At 36.7% G+C, this 25,829-nt stretch overlaps 1 protein-coding gene across 1 annotated transcript in view; it reads right to left on the reverse strand.

Annotated features, from left to right (window-relative positions):
• Positions 1 to 1,366: 1,366 nt before the first annotated feature.
• The window catches only part of LOC105473644 (leucine rich repeat containing 9), a 171,071-nt gene continuing 146,608 nt past the window's right edge, over positions 1,367 to 25,829 (reverse strand). Inside the window, exon 34 of the mRNA XM_071100077.1 lies at positions 1,367 to 1,531. Within this exon, the coding sequence (XP_070956178.1) occupies positions 1,507 to 1,531 (25 nt within the window). The 3' untranslated portion in view covers positions 1,367 to 1,506. The remainder of the gene's footprint in view (positions 1,532 to 25,829) is intronic.

Consider the following 25,829-nt stretch of genomic DNA (forward strand, 5'->3'; position numbering starts at 1 on the left):
AAGCCAAAGTTGTATTTATTTATTTATTTTTAAGATATTCTGTTCAGAGGAAAAGTGTAGTTTGTTGAAAGCGTGTGGAAGAAAACCCGGGATATACATATACTTGTCTTCAAGGACTTAATTTGCAGGTAGACCCTTTCATAGTTTGGTGTCTTCACGATTTGATAGAATATGGGAAAATGTGCTGTTGGTCCATCCTAAGTTTTTCTCATTGAAGCTCACTTATTGCGGGTCAGAGTACCACATTAAGCATCTTGGAAGCACCAGTTACCGCTAAGAAGTCTGTTTCATATGGTTAAGAGTAGAGGCTCCAGAGTCAGGAACTCTGGGTTGAAACCCTGGCACCACTGCTCACTACTTGTGTGATCTTGAGGTTATGTAATTTCTCTAGTGCTCGGTTTCCGCATATCTTGTAAAATAAGGCAAACAATAGAACTTAACCCACAGAGAGTTATGTCATTGGATTAAATCAAATAATTGTAAATTGCTTAGCAGAGTAAATGGCACAGCATAAATGCTTAGTAAGGATGAGCTATTATCTTTATGTAGAGGGTGTATTTATGCTTGTTCTTCTCATGGCCTTTACGTATGACCCAATCAGAATTAACATGTTTATTGTTGAAATATCTGCTGTTTTTCAAATATATTTGAACATCACACTTTCTTAGAATAAAATTAGTAGAGCATATGGTACAAGCCCTTTGGTTAGCTGTGTATAAAATATTCATTCAGCATTTATTGAAATAGTGAAGGGAATAGTGGTTCCTATTTGTCAGGAACTACACTAATTGCTGTAGAAAGTCAAATAAAACATGATCCTTAAGGAATTTATCAAAAGGTAACTTGGACATCAAGGATATAACTTGAACAACAGGACATCAGTAATTACAGTGTGTGTGATAAACAGGTATGCGCTGAAGTTCAGAAACAAAGTGGGACACATAATTCTGGGGAAATTAAGGATAGTTGCAATCCGGTTTTAAAGGGTGAGTAGACAGCTGGGCCAGGTGTGGTGGCTCATGCCTGCAATCCTAGCACTTTGGGAGGCTGAGGTAGGAGGATCGCTTGAGCCTAGGAGTTCGAGGCCAGCCTGGGCAACATGATGAAACCCTGTCTCTACAAAAGATACAAAAAATTAGCTGGATGTGGTTGTGTGCGCCTGTGGTCCCAGCTACTCTGAGGCTGAGGTAAGAGGTTGTTGCAGTGAGCCGAAATCACCCCACTGCACTCCAATCTGGACAACAGAGTGAGATCTTGTCTCAAAAAAAAAAAAAACAAGAAAAGAAAAAAAGAGTTAGCTGGGAGAAGAGATATTCCAGGTAGAGGAACATTTATTCTTTAATTCATTTAACACATTTAGAGCATACATAGAATCAGTACTTTGTGTACCTTGTTTAATCTTAACCTCATGAGGTAGCTTATTATTATTTCAAATGTAAGGAATCTGAGCTTGAGAAAAGTAAAATAAGTGATGACATCTGGAGTTGAGTCCATATCTGTATGTCTTCAGAGTTCATATATTTTTCCTGCCCTGCGATTCACATAAAATGAAACAAATTGTGAAAAATCTGGAACTGCTGCTTCAGCCAGAGAAGATGTTTAGTCAGGCATTATCATGACATACATGTTATTGTGTAATGGTAATGCCCGTTTTCAGTTCATACCCAAGTTACTTCTCTTGCTAAAAAATGAAACAAAAACAAAACCCACCCCATAAACCCTCACTCTGCCCTGTTCCCAGAGACCACTGGCCAGAAGTCTCTGAAAATAATCAGAGCTGCAGCACTAAGTATGGGCTAAAGGGGAGGCAAAATCAGGCCCACAGTTCCGGGTGTCTTTAAAGAAGCACAGGAGGAATAATAGCTTTGGGAAGAAAGATAATGAATCTACTTTGAGACCTGTGTGTAAGGGATTGATGGGATATGCAGGTGCCTATGACCAGTTGGAAATACAGAATAGGACCTATATTACATATTGACCTTGGGAGAGAAGTTAAGACATAGAATATTCTATAATTTTTTTTTTAAAAAAAGATAGTTGCAGTAATAAGATTGGAAAAGAATTCCAAAGTTTATATCTTAATGGGACAAGAAGAAAACTGAAGAAGAAAAGGACTATAAAATAAAAAGACTGACTTGTTATATGGCTTATTGAAAGTCACTGTATCATAGATCATGATATGCATCAAAGATCATGTGAAAGGGCATGTGGTGGGTAGAAATTTTAGAGTGTCTCAGCATGTTCGTGAGATTTGGGTTGGGCAAGTTATGAGTTATGAGAATATTGAAGACAGGAAGTACCCAATGGTTAATTACAATGTTTTATATTGAAATTTCCTTTAATATAGAAACTTTCATATCCCATAAACATTCATAAATAGAACCATCAAATAAACAATATATAATGTAATCATGGCTTTGCCATTGGTTGGTCTCAAGCTTTACTCTAAGATACAATATGTGTCTTTTAAATTCCAGTACTCAAAAATTTACAGTAATTACTGATGGGGAGTGTATGATAAAGATAGTTTCAAATTTTGGTTATGATAAAGAATTTTTAGTTTTCCTATATAACTGTTAAATTTCACTATTATTCCACATCAATAACTTCACAGATGAGACTTCATTTTAGAGGTGTTCCAGTGGATATTATTTTGGAACATTGTAACTACTGGAAACTTATTTTGGATAATTGTTTAAAAAAACACAGGTGTTTAAGAAAGAACACAGTAGAATTATTAGTGGACTGGAAATCAGTAAATTGGAATATTTAAAAAGCAAGACTTTAATTTTTTAAATTATATGACAATTTGTAAAAATTTTAACTTCACCGAAAGATCAAATTTTAATGGTAACAAAACTGTAAATATCTGTCATGCCGGACCCCATTCACTTCAGTATGGATGGCACCAGGTTCAAGAGGCCAAATAGAGACCCAGAGCCAGCAAATGAGATACTGGGTTTGTTGAAGGGAACTTATGTACAGAGCAGTACAGTGGCAGTGGGCTAGACAGGAGAAGTGCCACCATGTGCAGAAAGCATGCAGTTTAGATAGTGCTTGCACTTAACACCCTCCCCCTAGCAACCTCCATCTGGCAACCTTCATTTGACCCAAAACAAAGGACCTCAATCTTCTGTAAGGCCCACGTTCCACAGGATGGGATGGGGCTCAGATGTTCTCATAGATAAGGATGAATCTCTGGGTTGGCCATGATGGGAAGACGGAACCTACATTGAGGTGTGTCTGCCATACAGGGTCATTCTCAGGATATGTTTATGTTTTGCTGTCTGGTGTGTCTGCCATACACCATCCACAGGCATACTTAACAATTTGATTCTACAAAAATTAAATTACACACATCTGAATTAAGTACAATCATTCTCCTTTATTTTTGCAAACATTATTGATAGTTGATGATGCAGATTTCATAGTCTTTCTCCCAGCATTTTACACTAGATTGGAGCATCAGTTAACTTACTGACAGTAACCAAGGATATGATGCCTTATTAATTTCTAAAGCTATAACTGAAGTTAGCAACCTCAAGTAGATGCCCCTTTCCTGGCATTTGCCTGCCAAGTTCTCCATTTATAAATGTACTAACCATTTAGAATTTTGTGAATATTATCTTCACTTTCCTTTTGAATGAATATGTAAATGGAAGTGCCATGTGCAAGTTAACTGAGAGAATTTTTACTGAGTAGGAAAGTTATGATTACATAAGAGTAGGGGGGAAAAGTTAGGTGTAATTTGCCTAATGTTGGAGGAAAGCCTGTTGACCCCTCTGCAATCTTCCCAGCCTCATTATACTGTTGAGTGGAAAAGTCCACATTTGTTACAATTACTTCCTGCAGTTTACATTGTGATGCTCTCTTTAGGTTAATATATTTTAAAACACAAAAACTAGAGGTTATTCATATTAAATAATTATTTATGGGAAATGAAACCACATTTAGCAAATACAGTTTATGCATAAAATAACAAAAACCAGTTTTGGTGGGATGGTAGATTAGAGGTATATTTTTGAAACTTAGCTTGGCTGTGTTTAACAAAATTTAAAACGCAGTTCCCTTGACACAGAATTTCATTTAAATGTATTGAACCTATTCCTTATTGAAGACTGTTCAGTGTTTTTGCTATTACAGGTGTTTGTACTAGAAAATTTGTAATATCAAAAAAGCACAAAACAGTCTTCAATAGGGGACTGATTATGTAAAAAGATTATGTAAAAAGGAGATATATTGGCATGTACATCTATGCAAAGATGTCCAACTTACATTAATTAAAACAATTAAAAATTATGATTTTGCATGGTATGATTTTATGTTAAACTGGATGTAAGCATGAGCATGTTTTATATATGCATATTTCTGAAGGACATATAAGAAACAACAGACCTTAACCTCAAGAGATTAACTGGGATTTGACTGGAGGGGGAACTTTCACATTTTACCTTATACTCTTTTGTGCTGTTAATACATTTTTAAATAATATATATTATTTTATAATCTTTAAATAATAAAAAAATTAAAAACAAAAGCATTAAATTGGCTGCAGTACTCCTACCCTCCAAAAAACTCACCAAGCCGTTAAGTGATTTAGCCACTGTATAACCAGTATAGAGGTGTAGTGGATTTTTGTTTTTATAATAGTACCTTTATCCAGAATATATTTGGAAAAATTGTTGTTTTTCTGAATAAAGAAATTAAAGTATTGATGCTTTCATAGGAAGAGAAGTGCCATATTATTTTTTAAAGTTGTATTACAGTTGAAAATTACTGTAATTTATTTGGTATATTGGTAAATCTTGAGCTTTGATAATCAGACAGTGGGATACTAGACCGCTGTAGTATTAGATTAATAGGTCATCTTTTGAAATCTTTAAAATTAGTTCATTTTATATAGTAAATGAGAACATTTACTGAATTTATGTATACATTCTGAAGCTTGTTTGATTTTTTCAAATGTCTGTAAAATATAAATTTTAGCATATGTGTTGAGATATATTTGTGTATATATACAGATATGTATATCTACAAAAATTTGTACAAATGTGAAGTATATGTTATATATAACATGCAAAATAAAATATACTCTATTTTGTTGAATCAGCAATGACTAAGTATTACTGTAGGAAATTTTTAGATGTGGTTTCTTTTTAACAGTATAGTTTTGAAGTGTAATCATTTTAATAACATTTATGCTGGTACTTTAAAATATTTTTATTTTACCAGAGCTGTGTTTTAGACTCTTAGTTTAAATTAAAACCAATATATAGAAACAAATATTAGAATAATTATTAATCCCATGGAATTTAAAAAATTCTGTTATTTATGAATTCCAAGCCAAATATCTGATTCATGTTTTTATTACATATCAGTTTTACTCCTATAAGACTTTGTAATTGGTAGAAAATTCATACACATTTAAAGAGCAGTATGCACAAAAGAGATGCATATACTAGTAGAGATAACCATGTAGTAAGAAACAATGGATGTTTTTGTGACTTTTATATAAAACTAGCCTATGGATCATTTTCCCTGTGAACTTTTTCCCTGATAATTTTTCTCCTGACATCATAATAATGAAAATAATAAAATTTTAGAGGCAAGCTTTAAGAGCATGTACGCCCTGCCTAATACAGCTAATAAAACCAAAAAACTTACCCATACTATGTACTGCAAAAATTCAATGACAGTTTTTTTATTTTGAGTGGTCAAATTCGTGTAGAAGCATACACCCTGAATTGCACAATTCAGTATCCCTGGGCAACTTGTTTCTGTATCATTCATATTCCCAAATGTACTCTGGGCTATAAGAGTGGGCTGTGAAAACCTAAAAGTTATATTTACTCTTATGAAAAGACTTCCTTTTTTTATGTTTGCCTTCTTTCCCCATGTACAAATTCTTTAAAAATACAGTACATCTTAAAAGACTAACCTGAATATAGTGTGGACTCTTCTAGAATTTTTATTCCACTTTCTTCTGATGCACAGAATGAATAGTATTTGCTTTATGAGTCAGTAAACAATCTTTAAGAACAAGGAAGGCCTGAAGCCCATTTCCCCTCCTTTTGATTATATCCAAATACCCCATCCACTGATGCCTACTTAAGAACACTCTGAAATATGTTGTCCTCTTTGCATGATCTCCATTTGCTAGACCAGTTATTTTCCTCATTCCTCGTCAAAGCATGAACTCAATAACTGATTAAGAAAACAGTGTTCTTAGTGTGAAAGAAAAAGATAATGATGTTCATAAGGTGATGGAAAGCATATTTAACAAGAAATAATGAGATCTGAATTACCATTTGAGCTCTGCAAGAAACTTGATAATTTTCTTTTGGGCAAGTCAGTCTCTAGGTTTCCTTTTCTCCTCAGTGATATTAAGGATCGGTCTGTCTCTAAATTTTCATATAACTGTATATTTCTACTTCTATATTATTTTTCTGTTAGTTTTATCATGCTATTGGTGGAAATAAAGATAGTCTATACAATTTTATTTTTTATGCAAATACATTTTTAAAAGTGCATAAATTTTTAAAATAACATACTTAAACATAAGAGTGAGCTTTATGCTAAGCAGACCTAAACAAAACATGACTATCATTAGAAAACTAACTCTCTTTACTTCAGTATTGACCGCTTTTCTTGGGACAGTGATTTCTGTGAATATTAGCATCAGGTAATGTGTCACCTTAATCAGTATTCATTAAGTAGCAACAGTTTACCTTCTGAGGGCTCTTTCTTTAAGGTCAGTTAAGTAAAAATGTTAAAGCCAGTTATTATGAGGATTTCTGCCATGTAATAGTCAAATTATTTTATACTTTGCCTCTTTTTGATTAAAAGTAGTAGTCAAAGATGTCGAAGCCCTCAAAGGTGATTTTGAACATGAAGTGCTGGAGCTACCCAGGCAGCAATCAGAAACAATTAGGAAAAATGTACCAAATGCTTCATTCTTTCTCTAGGCTGCATGGCAAATTACATTTAATATTTCAGGCTTGTTGCATTTTAAAATAAGGCCTCCAACTAAGCAATTTTCAAGACAACTCCAATCAAAAGATATTTCTTAAAATTTTCTTATTGCTATAGAAATGAAAAGAGTGATTGTCTATGTTGATTAGCCTTGAAGATTGCTTTGGGAAAAATTTGATAATTCTAGTACCATTACCATTATAATTTACAATCTGTAAAGAATTGAATACTACATTGACTACCAGGATAGTTTAAGGCTTCCTTTTTATCTCCTAATTTTATTCTACTACCTTAACATAAAGAAATCCTTGTAATATGTATTTAATGCATATATAATTTATTTTTATCATGATTCTTGAAAATTATTCTCAATTAGATCAAACAAAAATCCACCATAGAGCATAATAAATATGCCTGAAATATTTATTGATGCCTACTATGTGCCAAATTTTGTGCTAATCAACTTGGCAGATAGAGATGAAAAAGAAAGATTTAACTTCAAAGAGCTTTCAGCTTAATGGGTAGGAAATTCACAATAAAAAGAAACGAACAAAATAAGAAAAATTTAGAGCCAATTGCATTTCAGTTATGATGAGTTGTGTATGGTTGATACAATTTCATTTTCTTATGCCAAATGCTAAATAGAGGTTACAGTTACCTGATATGGCAAAACCTGGCAAGTTAGAAAAGTGCTCCCATAATAATGCTTTTATGCTTAGAAAGAAAAATTATAATGGAATGAAATTACATTACACTTGGCAATGTATAGAAAAATGTTTAAATACCAAGAAAGACCTTTATTCTGGCAAGGAGATTCATTTCTTACGGACTTCTGATTCAAAGACCAAGTTTTTAATTATTTTAAATAGTTTTAAAATAGCTAAAATGTACCAGCTGTCTTAAACTAGAAAACAAAATAAGATTCAGTGATAGTGAGGATTCAGTAACATGGCATTCTAATTTATTCACTCATGAACTCAATTAGTGAACATTTATTGTGTGTTTACTAGGTGATAGACAATTTGTTAGAGGACTAGTGATGAAAGAGTACCAGTACCTCTTGTTATGGGCCCCACTGGTGAGAGTGCTGAAGTAATACACATCTATATGATCACTTTGAAAATGAATGTATTCATATTTATCAGCAACTCTAAAAATGTGCATACTTTTAACTGATTAATACTTTTCTGTGCAAAGGATTCAAAAGAAGTAAAGATTTATGTACATATGTATTGCATGTTTCTAATATTAGAAAATTGGAAGCAACTTGAATGTTCTATAGTTCAATGATTAAGAAAATTATAGTATTTCCCCTTGGTTGACTATAACATAAACATTAGGATGATAATGATAATGGCTTTGTAATGCCATGGAAAATGCTTAGATACATAATATGAAGAAAATCAAAATTTTATAAACTATTAAAATTCTATGAAAATATACAAATGACAAAACTTGGAATTTTACAAAATGATAGTTGTATTTGCATGGAGGTGTTCCAGATGATCATCTCATTGTGTTTTTGAAATATCATGTACTATTTAACAATGGTGAATAAAATATTTTAATGTATAAAAGTCCCGAATGGCATACAACCTTTATGCATTGCTGATGAGAATGTAAAGTGGTGTAGCTGCTGTGGAAAACAATATGATGGCTTCTCAAAAAGTTAAACATAAAATTACCGTATGATCCAGCAGTTCCACTTCTAAGATATCCAAAAGAATTAAAAGCAGGAACTCTAATAGATACTCATATACCCATGTTCATAGCAGCATTATTCACAATAGCCAAGAGGCAGAAGTAAACCAAGTATTCATTAACAGGTGAATGGATATGCAAAATGTATATACATACAATGGAATATTATTTAGCCTTAATAAGGAAGGAAGTTCTGACACGTGTTGCAACATCGATGATAAACATGTTTTTTTTTTTTTTTTTTTTTTTTTTTGAGACAGGGTCTTGCTCTGTTGTCCAGGCTGGAGTGCAATGGTGGGATGCTCACTGCAGCCTCAACCTCCTGGGCTCAAGCAGTCCTCCCACCACAGCTTTCCAAAGGCCTGGTGTTATAGGCATGAGCCACTGTGCTCAGCCCTGGATGAACCTTGACAACATTATTCTAAGTGAAATAAGGTATTCACAAAATTATTGTACAAATATTGTATGATTACACTTATATGATGTATCTAGAGTAGTCAAATACATAAAGACGGAAATTAAAATGGTGGTTTCCAGGGACTTGGGGGAGGAAGGATGGGGAGTTATTGTTTGATGGGTACAGAATCTCAGTTTTGCAAGATAAAAAGAGGCCTGGAGATGGGTAATAGTGATGGTTGCATATCAATGTGAATGTACTAAATGCCACTAAACTGTGCACTTAAAAATAGTTAAGATGGTAAATTTTATGTGTATTTTACAACAATTTGAAAAATAAAGGTTAAAATGGTAGATTTTATGTTTAGTGTATTTTGCTATAATAATAAAAAATTTTTAAAGTAGTTCAGAAGCTGTGGATGGATTTCTATATATGTATCGGAAGTTGAAAAGGGGACAATTTATAGAGTAAGAGTATAATAATAGTACAATGAAAAAAAAAGAAATGCATAAAGCAGTTTCAAAAAGAATTCCGAAGATAAATATCACCAAATTATATTCTGTGTTAAACTGAAATGCGTGATTTGAAATGTTTTGCGCAAGTATTTCTCCTGCCTTTTTTTGTCTAAGCTCATGACTATAGGTGGTAGTAGAAAATGTATTGTTAGACTGAAATGAACTTTGAATGTTGTCACAATTTTAGAGGTGAAAGAGATGCTTGCTATATTAGAGTTCTCTAGAGGGCCAGGACTAATAGGATAGATGTATATATAAAGCAGAGTTTATTAAGGAGTATTGACTCACAAGATCACAAGGTGAAATCCCACAATAGGCCATCTGCAAGCTGAGGGGCAAGGAAGCCAGTCCAAGTCCCAAAACCTCAAAAGTAGGGAAGCCGACAGTGCAGTCTTCAGTCTGTGGCCGAAGGTGTAAGTCTAAGAGTCCAAAAGCTGAAGAACTTGGAGTCCAATGTTTGAGGGCAGGAAGCATCCAGCACAGGAGAGAGACAAAGGCAGGAAGACTCCACCAGTCTAGCCACACTGGCAGCTTATTAGATGGTGGCCATCCAGATTGAGGGTGAGTCTACCTCTCCCAGTCCACTGATTCAAATGTTAATCTCCTTTGGCAACACCCTCCTGGAAACACCCAAGAACAATACTTTGCATCCTTCAATCCAATTAAGTTGACAGTATTAACCACCACACTTGCTTTAGAGGTAAGACACCACAGGTTCAGATAAATTAAGATTATATGGATATGTAGTGAGAGATCTGTCTAGAATGGATCCTTTGATTTTTATTACAGTATTATTTAGACTTTGTATTAAGCAGGCTAGATTCTAATCTTTTAAAAAATAATGAAACATTCAATTATTTCTTCTCTATTAGGAAATTCCTATATTTTTTAATTAAAAAAATTTATTTCAATAGTTTTGGGGGTAAAGGTAGTTTTGTTACATGGATAAGTTCTTTAGTGGTAAAGGAAATTCTTAAACATGAATTTCCTGTGGTATAGTTTACAGCTATGTCTTTTACTCATGCTTTTGATGTTTTTTATATTCTCAAGGAATTGTTAACTTCACAGCTGTCTTCTCAAAGCATTGTTCCTTTGATTCTAAGAGAGGTTGCATTGTCTTAGCTTTTAAAAATAATCTACATTATGAATTGTTGTTCAAATATCTTTCCTATCCCACTCTTATCTTGAACTGTATTTCTTCAAATATTTGTAACTGTGGGACTCAAAAAAATGATACTGACCTTATTATCTCCTAGATCTTATGCATTGCATAAAGTCAGACTACTTGGTTGCAAGTGACCGAAATTCAACTCCTCCAAAAAGGATTTATGGGTTCATGTAATTGGAAAGTGCAAGAGTGCATCTTAAGGCAAGAGTGCATCTGGAAACTCAAATACTGCTGTCAAGACTGTCTCTCCAACTCTTTGTTTGCATTGCTTTATTCTTCTAGAGTCTCTCCTAGTGGCAGACAAATGGCTGCCAGACAAACTCAAATCTCCCAGTTAAGCAATCGCAATGGAGGAAATAAACCAAATAACTCTCTACCGATGTCCATATCTCAATTTCAGGTTCTGTGTTCATGCTCCTATGATTAGCAGCCCCAGCACTAATGCATAGAGGAGATATTTCCCAAAGGATTCTGAAGAAAGGGGGGTGGGAACATTAGGCAGAAAAGAAGAACAATTCCCATAGTCTATTATACCAATGTTTCCCCACTTCATAGTGAAACAACTTTTTAAAAACTTCTGGATACATTACAAATTAATGTTTCTGTCCATTTAAAATCATTTAATGTACTACATGTTTGTCTCTTTTTAGCTGTGCAGCATTTGAATCCCTGTCCTTTCTGGAATTTGCCACTGTGAGAGTCTTAGTGGGAAGGCAGGCCACATCCCCCATCACAGATGTTAAAAAATACATATGCTTTTATTTATTTTTTTGCTGTGAAGTTATTATTATTGTTATATTTTTTATTATACTTTAGTTCTGGTGCAGGTTTGTTACATAGGTATACATGTGTCATGGTGGTTTGCTGCACCCGTCAATCCATCATCTACATTAGATATTTCTCCTAATGCTATCCCTTGCCCACCACCCCACAACAGGCCCCAGTGTGTGATGCTTCCCTCCCTGTGTCCATGTGTTCTTATTATTCAGTGCCAACTTATGAGTGAGAAAATATGGTGTTTGGTTTTCTGTTCCTGTGTAAGTTTGTTGAGAAGGATGGTTTCCAGTTTCATCCATGTCTCTGCAAAGGACATGAACTCATCCTTTTTTAAGACTGCATAGTATTCCATGGTATACATGTGCCACATTTTCTTTATCAAGTCTGTCAGTGATGGACATTTGGGTTGGTTCCAAGTCTTTGCTATTGTGAACAGTGCTGCAGTAAACATACATGTGCACATGTCTTTATAACAGAATGATTTATAATCCTTTGGGAATATACCCAGTAATGGGATTGCTGGGTCAAATGGTATTTCTGGTTCTAGATCCTTGAAGAATTGCCACACTGTCTTCCACAATGGTTTAACTAATTTACTCTCCCACCAAAAGTGTAAAAGCATTCTTATTTCTCCACATCCTCTCGAGCATCTGTTGTTTCCTGACTTTTTAATGATCACCATTCTAACTGGCATGAGATGGTATCTCATTGTGGTTTTGATTTGCATTTCTCTAATGACCAGTGATGATGAACTTTTTTTCATATGTTTGTTGGCTGCATAAATGTCTTCTTTTGAGAAGTGTCTGTTCATATCCTTCACCCACTTTCTGATGGGGTTTTTTTTTCTTGTAAATTTTTGTAAGTTCCTTGTAGATTCTGGATATTAGCCCTTTGTCAGATGAGTAGATTGCAAAAATTTTCTCCCATTCTGTAGGTTCCCTGTTTACACTGATGATAGTTTCTCTTGCTGTGCAGAAACTCTTTAATTTAATTAGATCCCATTAGTCAATTTTGGCTTTTGTTGCCATTGCTTTTGGTTTTTAAGTCATGAAGTCTTTGCCCATGCCTATGCCCTGAATGGTACTGCCTAGGTTTTCTTCTAGGGTTTTTATGGTTTTAGGTCCTATGTTTAAGTCTTTAATCCATCTTGAGTTAATTTTTGTATAAGGTATAAGGAAGGGGTCCAGTTTTCGTTTTCTGCATATGGCTAGCCAGTTTTCCCAACACTGTTTATTAGATAGGGAATCCTTTCCCCCATTGCTTGTTTTTGTCTGGTTTGTCAAAGATCAGATGGTTGTGGATGTGTGATGTTATTTCTGAGGCCTCTGTTCTGTTCCATTGGTCTATATATCTGTTTTGGTACCAGTACCTTGCTATTTTGGTTACTGTAGCGTTGTAGCATAGTTTGAAGTCAGGTAGCATGTTGCCTCCAGCTTTGTTCTTTTGGCTTAGGATTTTCTTGGTTATACAGGCTCTTTTTTGGTTCCATATTAAGTTTAAAGTAGATTTTATAATTCTTTGAAGAAAGTCAATGGTGGCTTGATAGGGATAGCATTGAATCTACAAATTACTTTGGGCAGTATGGCCACTTTCATGATATTGATTCTTCCTATCCATGAACATGGAATATTTTTTCCATTTGTTTGTGTCCTCTCTTATTTCCTTGAGCAGCGGTTTGTAGTTCTACCTGAAGAGGTTCTTCATATCCCTTGTAAGTTGTATTCCTAGGTATTTTATTCTCTTTGTAGCAATTGTGAATGGGAGTTCACTCATGATTTGGCTCCCTGTTTGTCTATTGTTGGTGTATAGGAATGCTTGTGATTTTTGCACATTGATTTCGTATCCTGAGACTTTGCTGAAGTTGTTTATCAGCTTAAGGAGATTTTGGGCTGAGACAATGGGGTTTTCTAAATATACAATCATGTCATCTGCAACCAGAGACAATTTGACTTCCTCTGTTTCTATTTGAATATCCTTTATTTCTTTCTCCTGTCAGATTGTCCTGGCCAGAACTTCCAATACTATGTTGAATAGGAGTGGTGAGAGATGGCATCCTTGTCTTGTGCCAGTTTTCAAAGGGAATGCTTCCAGCTTTTGCCCATTCAGTATGATACTGGCTTTGGGTTTGTCATAAATAACTCTTATTATTTTGAGATACGTTCGTTCCATCAATACCTAGTTTATTGAGAGCTTTTAGCATGAAGGGCTGTTGAATTTTATCGAAGGCCTTTTCTGCACCTATTGAGATATTCATGTGGTTTTTGTCATTGTTCTGTTTTGTGATGGATTATGTTTATTGATTTGCATATCTTGAACCAGCCTTGCATCCCAGTGATGAAGCTGACTTGAACATGGTGGATAAGCTTTTTGATGTGCTGCTGGATTCGGATTGCCAGTATTTTATTGAGGATTTTTGCATCAATGTTCATAGGGATATTGGTGTGAAATTTTCTTTTTTTGTTGTGTCTCTGCCAGGTTTTGGTATCAAGATGATGCTAGCCTCATAAAATGAGTTAGGGAGCAGTCCTTCTTTTTCTGTTGTTTGGAATAGTTTCAGAAGGAATGATACGAGTTCCTCTTTGTACTTCTGGTAGAATTTGGCGGTGAATCTGTCTTGTCCTGGGCTCTTTTTGGTTGGTAGGCTATTACTGCCTCAATTTCAGAACTTTTTGGTCTATTCAGGGATTCAACTTCTTCCTGGTTTAGTCTTGGGAGGGTGTATGTGTCCATGAGTTTATCCTAGATTTTCTGGTTTATTTACATAGAAGGGTTTATAGTTTTCTCTGATGGTAGTGTGTATCTCTGTGGGATCAGTGTTGATATCTCCTTTATCATTTTTTATTGTGTCTGTTTGAGTCTTCTCTCTTTTCTTCTTTACTAGTCTAGTTAGCGGTCTATTTTGTTGATCTTTTCAAAAAACCAGCTCCTGGATTCATTGATTTTTGAAGGGTTTTTCATGTCTCTATCTCCTTCAGTTCTGATCTTAGTTATTTCTTGTCTTCTGCTAACTTTTGAATTTGTTTGCTTTTGCTTCTCTAGTTCTTTTAATTGTCCTGTTAGAGTATCAATTTTAGATCTTTCCTGCTTTCTCTTGTGCACATTTAGTGCTATAAATTTCCCTCTAAACACTGCTTTAGCTGTGTCCCTGAGATTCTGGTACCTTGTGTCTTTGTCCTCATGGATTTCGAGGAGCTTATTTATTTCTGCATTAATTTCGTTATTTACCCAGTAGTATTCAGGAACAGGTTGTACAGTTTCCATGTTGTTGTGCAGTTTTGAGTGAGTTTCTTAATCTTGAGTTCTAGTTTGGTTACACTGTGGTCTGAGAGACTGTTTGTTATGATTTCTGTTCTTTTGCATTTGCTGAGGAGTGCTTTATTTCCATTTATGTGGTCAATTTTAGAATGAGTGCAGTGTGGTTCTGAGAAGACTGTACATTCTGTTGATTTGAGGTGGAGAGTTCTGTAGATGTCTGTTAGGTCTGCTTGGTCCACAGTTGAGTTCAAGTCCTAAATATCCTTCTTAGTTTTCTATCTCATTGATCTGTCTAATATTGTCAGTGGGGTGTTACAGTCTCCCACTATTATTGTGTGGGAGTCTAATTCTCTTTTTAGGTTCCTAAGAACAGCTTGCTTTATGAATCTGGATGCTCCTGTCTTGGGTGCATATATATTTAGGATAGATAGCTCTTCTTGTTGCATTGATCCCTTTACCATTGTGTAATGTGACTGTCTTTTTTGATCTTTGTTGGTTTAAAGTCTCTTTTATCAGATACTAGGATTGCAACCCCTGCTTTTTTTTTGCTTTCCATTTGCTTGGTAAATATTCCTCCATCCCTTTATTTTGAGCTTATGTGTGTCTCTGTCTGTAAGATGGGTCTCCTGAATATAGCACCCCAATGGGTCTTGACTCTTTATCCAGTTTACCAGGCTGTGTCTATTAATTGGGGCACTTAGCCCATTTACATTTAAGGTTAGTATTTTTATGTATGAATTTGATCCTGTCATTATGATGCTAGCTTGTTATTTTGCCCACTAGTTGATGCAGTCCCTTCATAGTGTCAGTAATCTTTACAATTTGGTATTATTTTGCAGTGGCTGGTACAGGTTTTTTCCTTTCCGTATTTAGTGCTTCCTTCAGGACCTCTTATAAGGCAGGCTTGGTGTTTACAAAATCTCTCAGCATTGAGGCTTGAGTAGGTAAACAAAGCAGCCAGGAAGCTTGAACTGGGTGGAACCCACCACAGTTCAAGGAGGCCTGCCTGTCTCTGTAGGCTCCACCTCTGGGAATAGGGCATAGCTGAACAAAAGGCAGCAGAAACTTCTGCAGACGTCAACATCCCTGTCTGACAGCTTTGAAGAGAGTAGTGGTTCTCCCAGCACGGAGTTTGAGATCTGAGAATGGACCGACTGCCGCCTAAAATGGGTCCCTAACCCCCTGAGCAGCAAGGCTGGATCAATGTATGCAAATCAGTAAATATAATCCATCATGTAAACAGAACCAAAAACAAAAACCACATGATTATCTCAATAGATGCAGAAAAGGCCTTTGACAAAATTCAGCAGCCCTTCATGCTAAAAACTGTCAATAAACTAGGTATTGATGGGACATATCTCAAAATAATAAGAGCTATTTATGACACACCCACAGCTAATATCATACTGAATGGGCAAAAACTGGAAGCATTCCCTTTGAAAACTGGCACAAGACAGGGATGCCCTCTCTCACCACTCCTATTCAACATAGTGTTGGAAGTGCTGGCCAGGGCAATCAGGCAGAAGAAAGAAAGAAAGGGTATTCAGTTAGGAAAAGAAGAAGTCAAATTGTCCCTCTTTGCAGATGACATGACTGTATATTTAGAAAACCCCATCGTCTCAGCCGAAAATCTCCTTAAAGTGATAAACAACTTCAGCAAAGTCTCAGAATATAAAATCAATGCATAAAAATCACAAGAATTCCTATACACCAATAACAAACAGAGAGCCAAATCATGAGTGAACTCCCCTTCAAAATTGCTTCAAAGAGAATAAAATACCTAGGAATCCAACTTACAAGGGATGTGAAGGACCTCTTCAAGGAGAACTACAAACCACTACTCAACGAAATAAAAGAGGACACAAACAAATGGAAGAACATTCCATGCTCATGAATAGGAAGAATAAATATTGTGAAAATAGCCATACTGCCCAAGGTAATTTATAGATTTAATGCCATCCCCATCAAGCTACCAAGGACTTTCTTCACAGAATTAGAAAAAACTACTTTGAAGTTCCAATGGAACCAAAAAAGAACTCACATTGCCAAGACAATCCTAAGCCAAAAGAACAAAGCTGGAGTCATCATGCTACCTGACTTCAAACTATACTACAAGGCTACAGTAACCAAAACAGCATGGTACTGGTAGCAAAACAGAGGTACAGACCAATGGAACAGAACAGAGCCCTCAGAAATAATACCACACATCTACAGCCATCTGATCTTTGACAAACCTAACAAAAATGAGAAATGGGGAAAGGATTCCCTATTTAACAAATGGTGTTGGGAAAACTGGCTAGCCATATGTAGAAAGCTGGAACTGGATCCCTTCCTTATACCTTATACAAAAATTAATTCAAGGTGAATTAAAGACTTAAATGTTAGACCTAAAACCATAAAAACCCTGGAAGAAAACCTAGACAATACCATTCAGGACATAGGCATGGGCAAGGACTTCATGTCTAAAACACCAAAAACAATGGCAACAAAAGCCAAAATTGACAAATGGGATCTAATTAAACTAAAGAGCTTCTGCACAGCAAAAGAAACTACCATCAGAGTGAACAGGCAACCTACAGAGTGGGAGAAAAGTTTTTCAATCTACCAATCTGACAAAGGGCTAATATCTAGAATCTACAAAGAACTTAAACTTACAAGAAAAAAATCAAACAACCCCATCAAAAAGTGGGTGAAGGATATGAACAGACACTTCTCAAAAGAAGACATTTATGCAGCCAACAGACACATAAAAAAATGCTCATCATCACCGGCCATCAGAGAATTGCAAATCAAAACCACAAGGTGATACCACCTCACACCAGTTAGAATGTCGATCATTAAAAAATCAGGAAACAACAGGTGCTGGAGAGGATGTGGAGAAATAGGAACACTTTTACACTGTTGGTGGGACTGTAAATTAGTTAAACCATTGTGGAAGACAGTGTGGCAATTCCTCAAGGATCTAGAAGTAGAAATATCATTTGACCCAGTTATCCCATTACTGAGTATATTCCCAAAGGATTATAAATCAGGCTGCTATAAAGACACATGCACACATATGTTTATTGCGGCACTATTCACAATAGCAAAGACTTGGAACCAACCCAAATGTCCATCAATGATAGACTGAATGAAGAAAATGTGGCACATATATACCATGGAATACTATGCAGCCATAAAAAAGGATGAGTTCATGTCCTTTGTAGGGATGTGGATGAAACTGGAAACCATTCTGAGCAAACTATCTCAAGGACAGAAAACCAAACACCACGTGTTCTCACTCATAGGTGGGAATTGAACAATGAGAACACTTGGACACAGGATGGGAAACATCACACACCAGGGCCTGTTGTGGGGTGAGGGCATGGGGGAGGGATAGCATTAGGAGATAAACTTACTATAAATGACGGAGTTAATGGGTGCAGCCCACCAACATGGCAGATGTATACATATGTAACAAACTTGCACATTGTGCACATGTACCCTGGAACTTAAAGTCTAATAATAAAAACTAAAAATAAATTTAAAAAAAAATTTCTCAGCATTTGCTTGTCTGTAAAGGATTTTATTTCTTCTCCACTTATGAAGCTTAGTTTGACTGAATCTGAAATTCTGAGTTGAAAATTCTTTTCTTTAAGAATGTCGAATATTGCCCCCCCACCCCTTTCTTCTAGCTTGTAGGATTTCTGTAGAGAGACCTGCTGTTAGTCCGATGGGCTTCCCTTTATGCTGGCTGCCCTTAACATTTTTTCATTTCAATCATGGTGAATCTGACAATTATGTGTTTTGGTGCTGCTTTTCTTTGTGGTGTTCTCTGTATTTCCTGAATTTGAATGTTGACCTGTCTTGCTAGGTTGGGGAAGTTCTCCTGAATCATATCCTGAAGGGCATTTTCTAACTTGGTTCCATTCTCCCCATCACTTTCATGTATACCAGTCAACTGTAGGTTTCGTCTTTTCACATAGTCCCATATTTCTTGTAGGCTTTGTTCATTCCTTTTTATTCTTTTCCCTCTAATCTTGTCTTTATGCTTTATTTCACTAAGTTGATCTTCGATCTCTAATATCCTTTCTTCCGCTTGAACAATTTGGCTATTGATACTTGCATATGCTTCACAAAGTTCTTGTGCTGTGTTTTTCAGCTCCATCAGGTCATTTATGTTCTTCTCTAAACGGTTATTAGCAATTCCTCTAACCTTTTTTCAGGGTTTTTTGCTTCCCTGCATTGGGTTATAACATGCTCCTTTAGCTCAGATGAGTTTGTTATTATTCACCTTCTGAAGCCTACTTCTGTCAATTCGTCAAACTCATTTTCTGTCCAGTTTTGTTCCCTTGCTGGCAAGGAGTTGTGATCCTTTGGAGGAGAAGTGTTCTGGTTTTGGGAATTTTCAGCCTTTTTGTGCTGTTTTTCCCTCATCTTCGTGGATTTATCTACCTTTGGTCTTTATCTACCTTTGGTCTTTGATGTTGGTAACCTTCAGAGGGAGTTTCTTTTTGTTGATGATGATGCTATTCCTGTTTGTTTGTTAGTTTTCCTTCTAACAGTCACACCCCTCTGCTGCAGGTCTGCTGGAGTTTGCTGGAGGTCCACTGCAGACCCTGTTTGCCTGGGTATCACCAGCGGAGGCTGCAGAACAGCAAAGATTGCTGCCTGTTCCTTTCTTTGGAGGCTTCATCCCAGAGGGGCATCCGCCAGATGCCAGCCAGAGCTCTCCTGTATGGGGTGTCTGTCTACCCGGTGAAAATAGCCATACTGCTGGGAAGTGTCTCCCAGTCAGGAAGCACAGGGGTCAGGGACCCACTTGAGGAAGCAGTCTGTCCCCTTAGCAGAGCTTGAGCACCATCCTGGGAGATCTGCTGCTCTCTTCAGAGCCAGCAGGCAGGAATGTTTAAGTCTGCTGAAGCTGCGCCCACTGTCACCCCTTCCCCCAGGTACACTCTCCCAGGGAGATGGGAGTTTTATCTATAAGCCTCTGACTGGGGCTGCTGCCTCTCTTTCAGAGATTCCCTGTCTAGAGAGGAGACAGTCCGGCTACAGCAGCTTTGCCGAGCTGCAGTGGGCTCTGCCCAGTTCGAACTCCTGGCAGCTTTGTTTACACTGTGAGGGAAAAACTGCCTACTCAATCCTCAGTAATGGTGTACGCCACTCTCCCCACCAAGCTCGAGTGTCCCAGGTTGACTTTAGATTGCTGCGCTGGCAGCGAGAATTTTAAGCCAGTGGATCTTAACTTGCTGGGATTCATCAGGGTGGAATCCACTGAGCTAGACCACTTGGCTCCCTGGCTTTGGCTCCCTGGCTTCAGCCCCCTTTCCAGGGAAGTGAACGGTTCTGTCTTGCTCTCATTCCAGGCACCACTGGGGTATGAAAAAATAACTCCTGCAGCTAGCTAGGTGTCTGCCCAAACAGCCTCCCAGTTTTGTGCTTGAAAGCCAGGGCCCTGGTGGCATAGACACCCAAGGGAATCTCCTGGTCTGCGGGTTGCAAAGACTGTAGAAAGGCCTGTATCTGAGCTGGAATGCACCGTTCCTCAAGGCACAGTCCCTCAAGGCTTCCCTTGGCTAGGGGAGGGAGTTCCCTGACCCCTGTGCTTCCCGGGTGAGGCAACACCCCACCCTGCTTCTGCTTGCCTTCCATGACTGCATACACTGTCTAACTAGTCCCAGTGAGATGAGCCAGGTACCTCAGTTGGAAATGCAGTAATCACCCACTTTCTGTGTTGATCTTGCTGGGAGCTACAGACTGGAGCTGTTCCTATTTGGCCATCTTTCCAGCCACCCCCTGCTTTTCTTTAATAACTAAAGTTGTGGCGGGCAACCTAAGTTTAGCCATCTTATTCCTGGGCCTTTCAATGTAGAACATGGGAAGCAAAGAAGCAGGAATATTTAGAATTCATTTTGATGGCAACAGGAACATCAAGGCCTTATTGCACTCATCTAGTGGCACCCATGCCTGGGGCAGTAGCATGGCACTGGCGCCATAATTAAGGTGATGCTGTGGCATGATACTATCTGGGGTATTGGCCGCTACGCTCCCCTTGTTCTCATTCTATGAGCCTGGTTTCCCAGCCTTCCTGTTCTGTGAAGTATCATATGAGCTATATCCCAGAGTAATTTTCTTTTGCTGCAACAAAAATCACTGTGTGATACACTCCGCTAATAATTTTTAGCCAAGATATTTTGAGGTACAATTATTTTCTTTAAGATGCTAATAATTGGTGAATATAAGTATGATTTCTTTTTCATCTTAAATGTATTTAACAGCTTCAAATTCTAGAGTTTATTCTTTCATGACCCCCTTTTTATACTGACATTAAACCACTTCCAGTGACTTTCTTTTATGATTCATTCAGAACTAATTGCTGCCTTCATTTTGCCATTATCTAGTTTATGCTCTTCCATAAAATCTACTTTTGTTCTTTGCTTTTTCATTTCTCATTAAGTTGTATCTTTCTGCTATAATTTTAGTACCAAAGTCCTTCAAATCTCTTTTCTGGGAGCATTTCTGTATCAGTTAGGATTAGGTTGTACTTCTTGTAACAGAGAAACCATAATAACAATGGTTTAATAAGATATAAACTTATTTCTTGCCATATAAGTTAATTATTCCAGGGTTAGAATGGCGGTTCTATGGACTAGTGGGACAGTCCCATTTATTATGCCGTCATCTCTAAGGTTTTTTTCCTCCTGGTCCAGCCAGACTTCCTCCATCGTAATCTTGTTCCAAGCTACAGTATGAATAGAAGGGAACTTTTTCTTCCTTTCCTTTTTAAGAAGACTTCCAGTAAGTTTCCATATGACACTACCACATATAAGTCATTTGCCAAAACAAAGGGCCACATTTAACTGCAAGAGAAGCACTATTCCTAGCTAATAATCAGGGTTCTTTTACTAAGGGAGAATGACAGAACAGGCCCGGGAGGCAATTGGCTGTTTCCTCCACAATTTCTACTTCTTTTGACTATCTCTAAGTAATTTACCATCTTTCTAGATAAAACAGTTTATTTTGTGTTTTAGGACTACTTTGTAAATTTTTAGTTCAACTAATAAAAGTTTAGTTCAACTAGTAACAATTTGGAACAAAAATAGTGGTCCTAATGCAATACATATTTTATTTAATAATTATACAGTTTTTATCATATTGTTATACTCATTCTAATTGCCTGAAGAAAGTGGTTTTCTTACAAAAATTCCTACTTAGTTATTTTCAAGATATGATGGCTTCAAAATGAGTTAAGTTCTTACTTATAAAAGGATTGTGTATTTTTAAAGTAAACTAACGTATTACTTTTAGATTGTGATTTGAAAATAAAATATGGAAGATTCCTAAGACTTTCCAGAATTTGTTAAGAATGTGTGAAATAAAGTGATGGTTGGGCTCACTCCCCTATAGTTTTGCTTCTACACCAGTAAAATAACAACTTGAATCAGGAACACTTTCAATAATTTATATTTCAAAATTTAAATTCTTGTTTTTAAAGAAATAATTTTGAACATGCAGAAAAGTTTTAAATATGGTGATTGCCGGGCGCGGTGGCTCACGCCTGTAATCGCAGCACTTTGGGAGGCCGAGATGGGCGGATCACGAGGTCAGGAGATCGAGACCATGCTGGCTAACACGGTGAAACCCCGTCTCTACTAAAAAAATACAAAAAACTAGCCGGGCGAGATGGCGGGCGCCTGTAGTCCCAGCTACTCGGGAGGCTGAGGCAGGAGAATGGCGTAAACCCGGGAGGCGGAGCTTACAGTGAGCTGAGATCCGGCCACTGCACTCCAGCCTGGGCGACAGAGCCAGACTCTGTCTCAAAAAAAAAAAAAAAAAAGGTGATTTCCTCACCCAGCTTTTCCTAATGTTAACATTTTATATAGCAATGATTGAAACTAAGCAATTAACAATTATACTGTTAACAAATCTATAGACTTTATTTGAATTTCAACAGTTTTCCCACTAATACCCTTTTTCTGGTTCAAGATCCAATCCAAGATCTTGTGTATTATACTTAGTTGTCATGTTTCTTAGTTTCTTCCAATATGACTTCCTCAGTCCTTATCATGCAATGCCCTTGATCCTTTTAGAGACTTATTGGCCAATTATATTGTAGAATGTCTCTTAGTTTTGGTTTGTCTGATATTTTCTCATGATCAGATCATTCTCATTCTCATGATCATGTGGTATTTTTGGCAGGAATACTACAGAATGATTTTGTGCCCTTATCAGTGCATCATATCAGGATATTGATATATCTTATTTTTGGTGATATTAAATTTGATCTCTTGGTTAAGGTGTTTATCAGTTTTTTCCACTGCACAGTTACTATATTTTCTATTTGTAATTAAAAAGTATCTTGTAGGGAAATTCTTAAGAGACCATGCAAATACCCTGTTTATACTGTCATCTACTAATTTTAGTATCCATAGATGATTCTTAACCACAGCAATTATTACTTTGGTGTTTTTCATAGTCATCAATATTCTTTACATGTTTATTGAATGCAGAAGAAAATTATGTTCATAAAAAACATCTATAAATGTGAACTTGAGGAAATTCTTTTGATCAGTAGGGTTAAAGATACAGCCAAGAAGTTCTGTGAAAGTTACAGGGAAAAATGTGTTTAAATGTTAAATTATTTATGGCATTTAACTTCAGTTGAGAAGAGCACAGTTATATAATCCAGCTATCTCTCTTTATTTGTGGGGTATGATTCTTGATGGGACCAAAGAACTCCGGTGTTCTAATCCCACTCTTCTCTCTGTTCAGAATAAATCTTCTTGTCCCATAGCCAGGTATAGGGAGTGCTATCTAAGCAACGATAAACTAGAACTCTCTCAATCCCAGTTGTTTTGTTTTGCTTTGTTTTTTTATGAAACTAAAAATATAGCTCCCGCAATTCAAGTCTGTTTCCATGTTGCACATCACAACTCTAACCTGTCGTTAACATCTTGCTGTAAAAGAAAGAGGTGTCAGGTGTCTAGGCCTAAACCAGAAGACTAATGGATTATAAAAGAAAACAATTAGACATTTCAGTTTTACATTGCTAGTTTTTCCATTTTAATTTAAAATATAATTCCCCAGTATCATACATTTGTATCATATAGGTTTTGTATGTACAAGGGTATCAGCAGGAAACAAGTGGCGGAGTCAAATGGGGCCATTGAGGAGTTTAGTGAAGGGACTAGACTACTTCAAAAGTGTGGATAGAATTAAGGAAACAGACCAGGATTAGTGAAGCATTTTATTTTTTATTTTTTGAGACAGAGTCTCGCTCTGTCACCTGGCTAATTTTTGTATTTTTGGTAGAGTTGGGGTTTCATGTTTGCCAGGCCATTCTCGAACGCCTGGCCTCAAGTGACACGCCTGCCTTGGCCTCCTAAAGTGCTGAGATTACAGCTGTGAGCCACCATGCCCTGACAGGTGAAGCATCTGAACTTGCAATGCCTGTAGGCCTGAAGGTGTAAGAGAGAGTTCACCAGAACCAAGATACTTTAGGAAAGCCCAATAGAAGCTAGAGTTCTTGTAGAATACAGCTGCTACTAAAGCCCAAATCTCACTCTTTTACTGTTCAATCTACTTCTAGTGTCTTGATTGGCTACAGCCAACTGCCAGCTAGAGGGACAAATGACCCTAAGTGATGTTGTCCTTAAAGGTGAGTCTTTAGAGTCACCGAGCAGGAGGAGAAAGGTGGAGAGTAGATCTGGAAGGACAAATGGAGGCTATCTAGCAAATTGTATTTCAGAAAAAGTGCAGTTGATTATATTTCTGGCTGTAGTTTTTCTTATGTCTGGCCTCCTTCATTGAGGTTATGTGACATGTTTCTGAAGACTTTTTCATTCTTTGTTTTATGTTATCTTTTTTTGTGATGGAATCTTGCTCTGTCTTGCCCAGGCTGGAGTGCAGTGGCTCGATCTCGGCTCACTGCAACCTCCACCTCCTGAGCTAGCAATTCTCCTGCCTCAGCTTCCTGAGTAGCTGGGATTACAGGTGCCTACCCACCACAATGCCCAGCTAATTTTTGTATTTTTAGTAGAGATGGGGTTTTGCCATGTTGGCCAGGCTAGTCTTGAACTCCTCAAGTGATCTGCCCGCCTTGGCCTCTTGAAGTGCTGGGATTACAGGCCTGAGTCATGGCGCCCGGCCCATAATTGAACTATTAAAGGATGACAATTATGTGACTGACATTCTCATAGTTATACTTCTTGTGAGTTAACAACTGCCCAATGTGTTAGCATTAACACATGTTTGGGCTTTAGTTTTATTGTATCATTTCAATGTATAGAGTTTAGCATGTTTCCATAAATATAATCATATCTTCATTCAAAACATAATTTAACAATATAGTAATGGCTCCATTAATGTTGGAATCTTCAACTAACTAAAAAAGTTATTTCAGCATCATAATAATTGAAGGGACACACAAAAAAAGTACGTAAAAGGGAATTTGGCCTTAAGCAACTGCCAAGGTTATAGCAGAAGTTCAGAACACATTCTATACACTATAAATCATTGAAAATAAAATTTTGTTTAATGTATTCTATTTGTTAAAGCAGGAAAATACATCAATGCATTTAAGAACAATTTCCCCAAAATATATAAAATAAGCCTGATTGATTACAGCTAATTAAAAAATTAAACCATTTTATCTATTTGTACATTTGCACCTTTGCCACTAAACCTAAACTAGCCTTTTTTTTTTCCTAAATGGCAGGAAATTTCATATAGTGTACTGATTGCTATAGACTAGAATATTAAGTTGTTACAACTACGTGAGATCTACATGTATTTCTACTTCCATGTATATATGTGTATGTTTGTAAAATTCACATATTTATACTGTGCTGTTTAAAAAACCCAATTGTGGCAGTGTAAATACTGCTTTGTTGCTAATCATGGCTTAATACCTAAAACAGAACAGAGTCCTTCACAAGGTAACCAGGGAAATATGCCAATTTTGACTTCATTGCCATCTTATTGAATGACTGTATTCATTCTCTTTAGATTTAAAGCTCCCCATTCAACACTCTTTATAGAATTCCAGCTCGCTTTTTCACCT

Source organism: Macaca nemestrina, chromosome 7 (assembly GCF_043159975.1).
Source record: "Macaca nemestrina isolate mMacNem1 chromosome 7, mMacNem.hap1, whole genome shotgun sequence".
Lineage (NCBI taxonomy): Eukaryota > Metazoa > Chordata > Mammalia > Primates > Cercopithecidae > Macaca > Macaca nemestrina.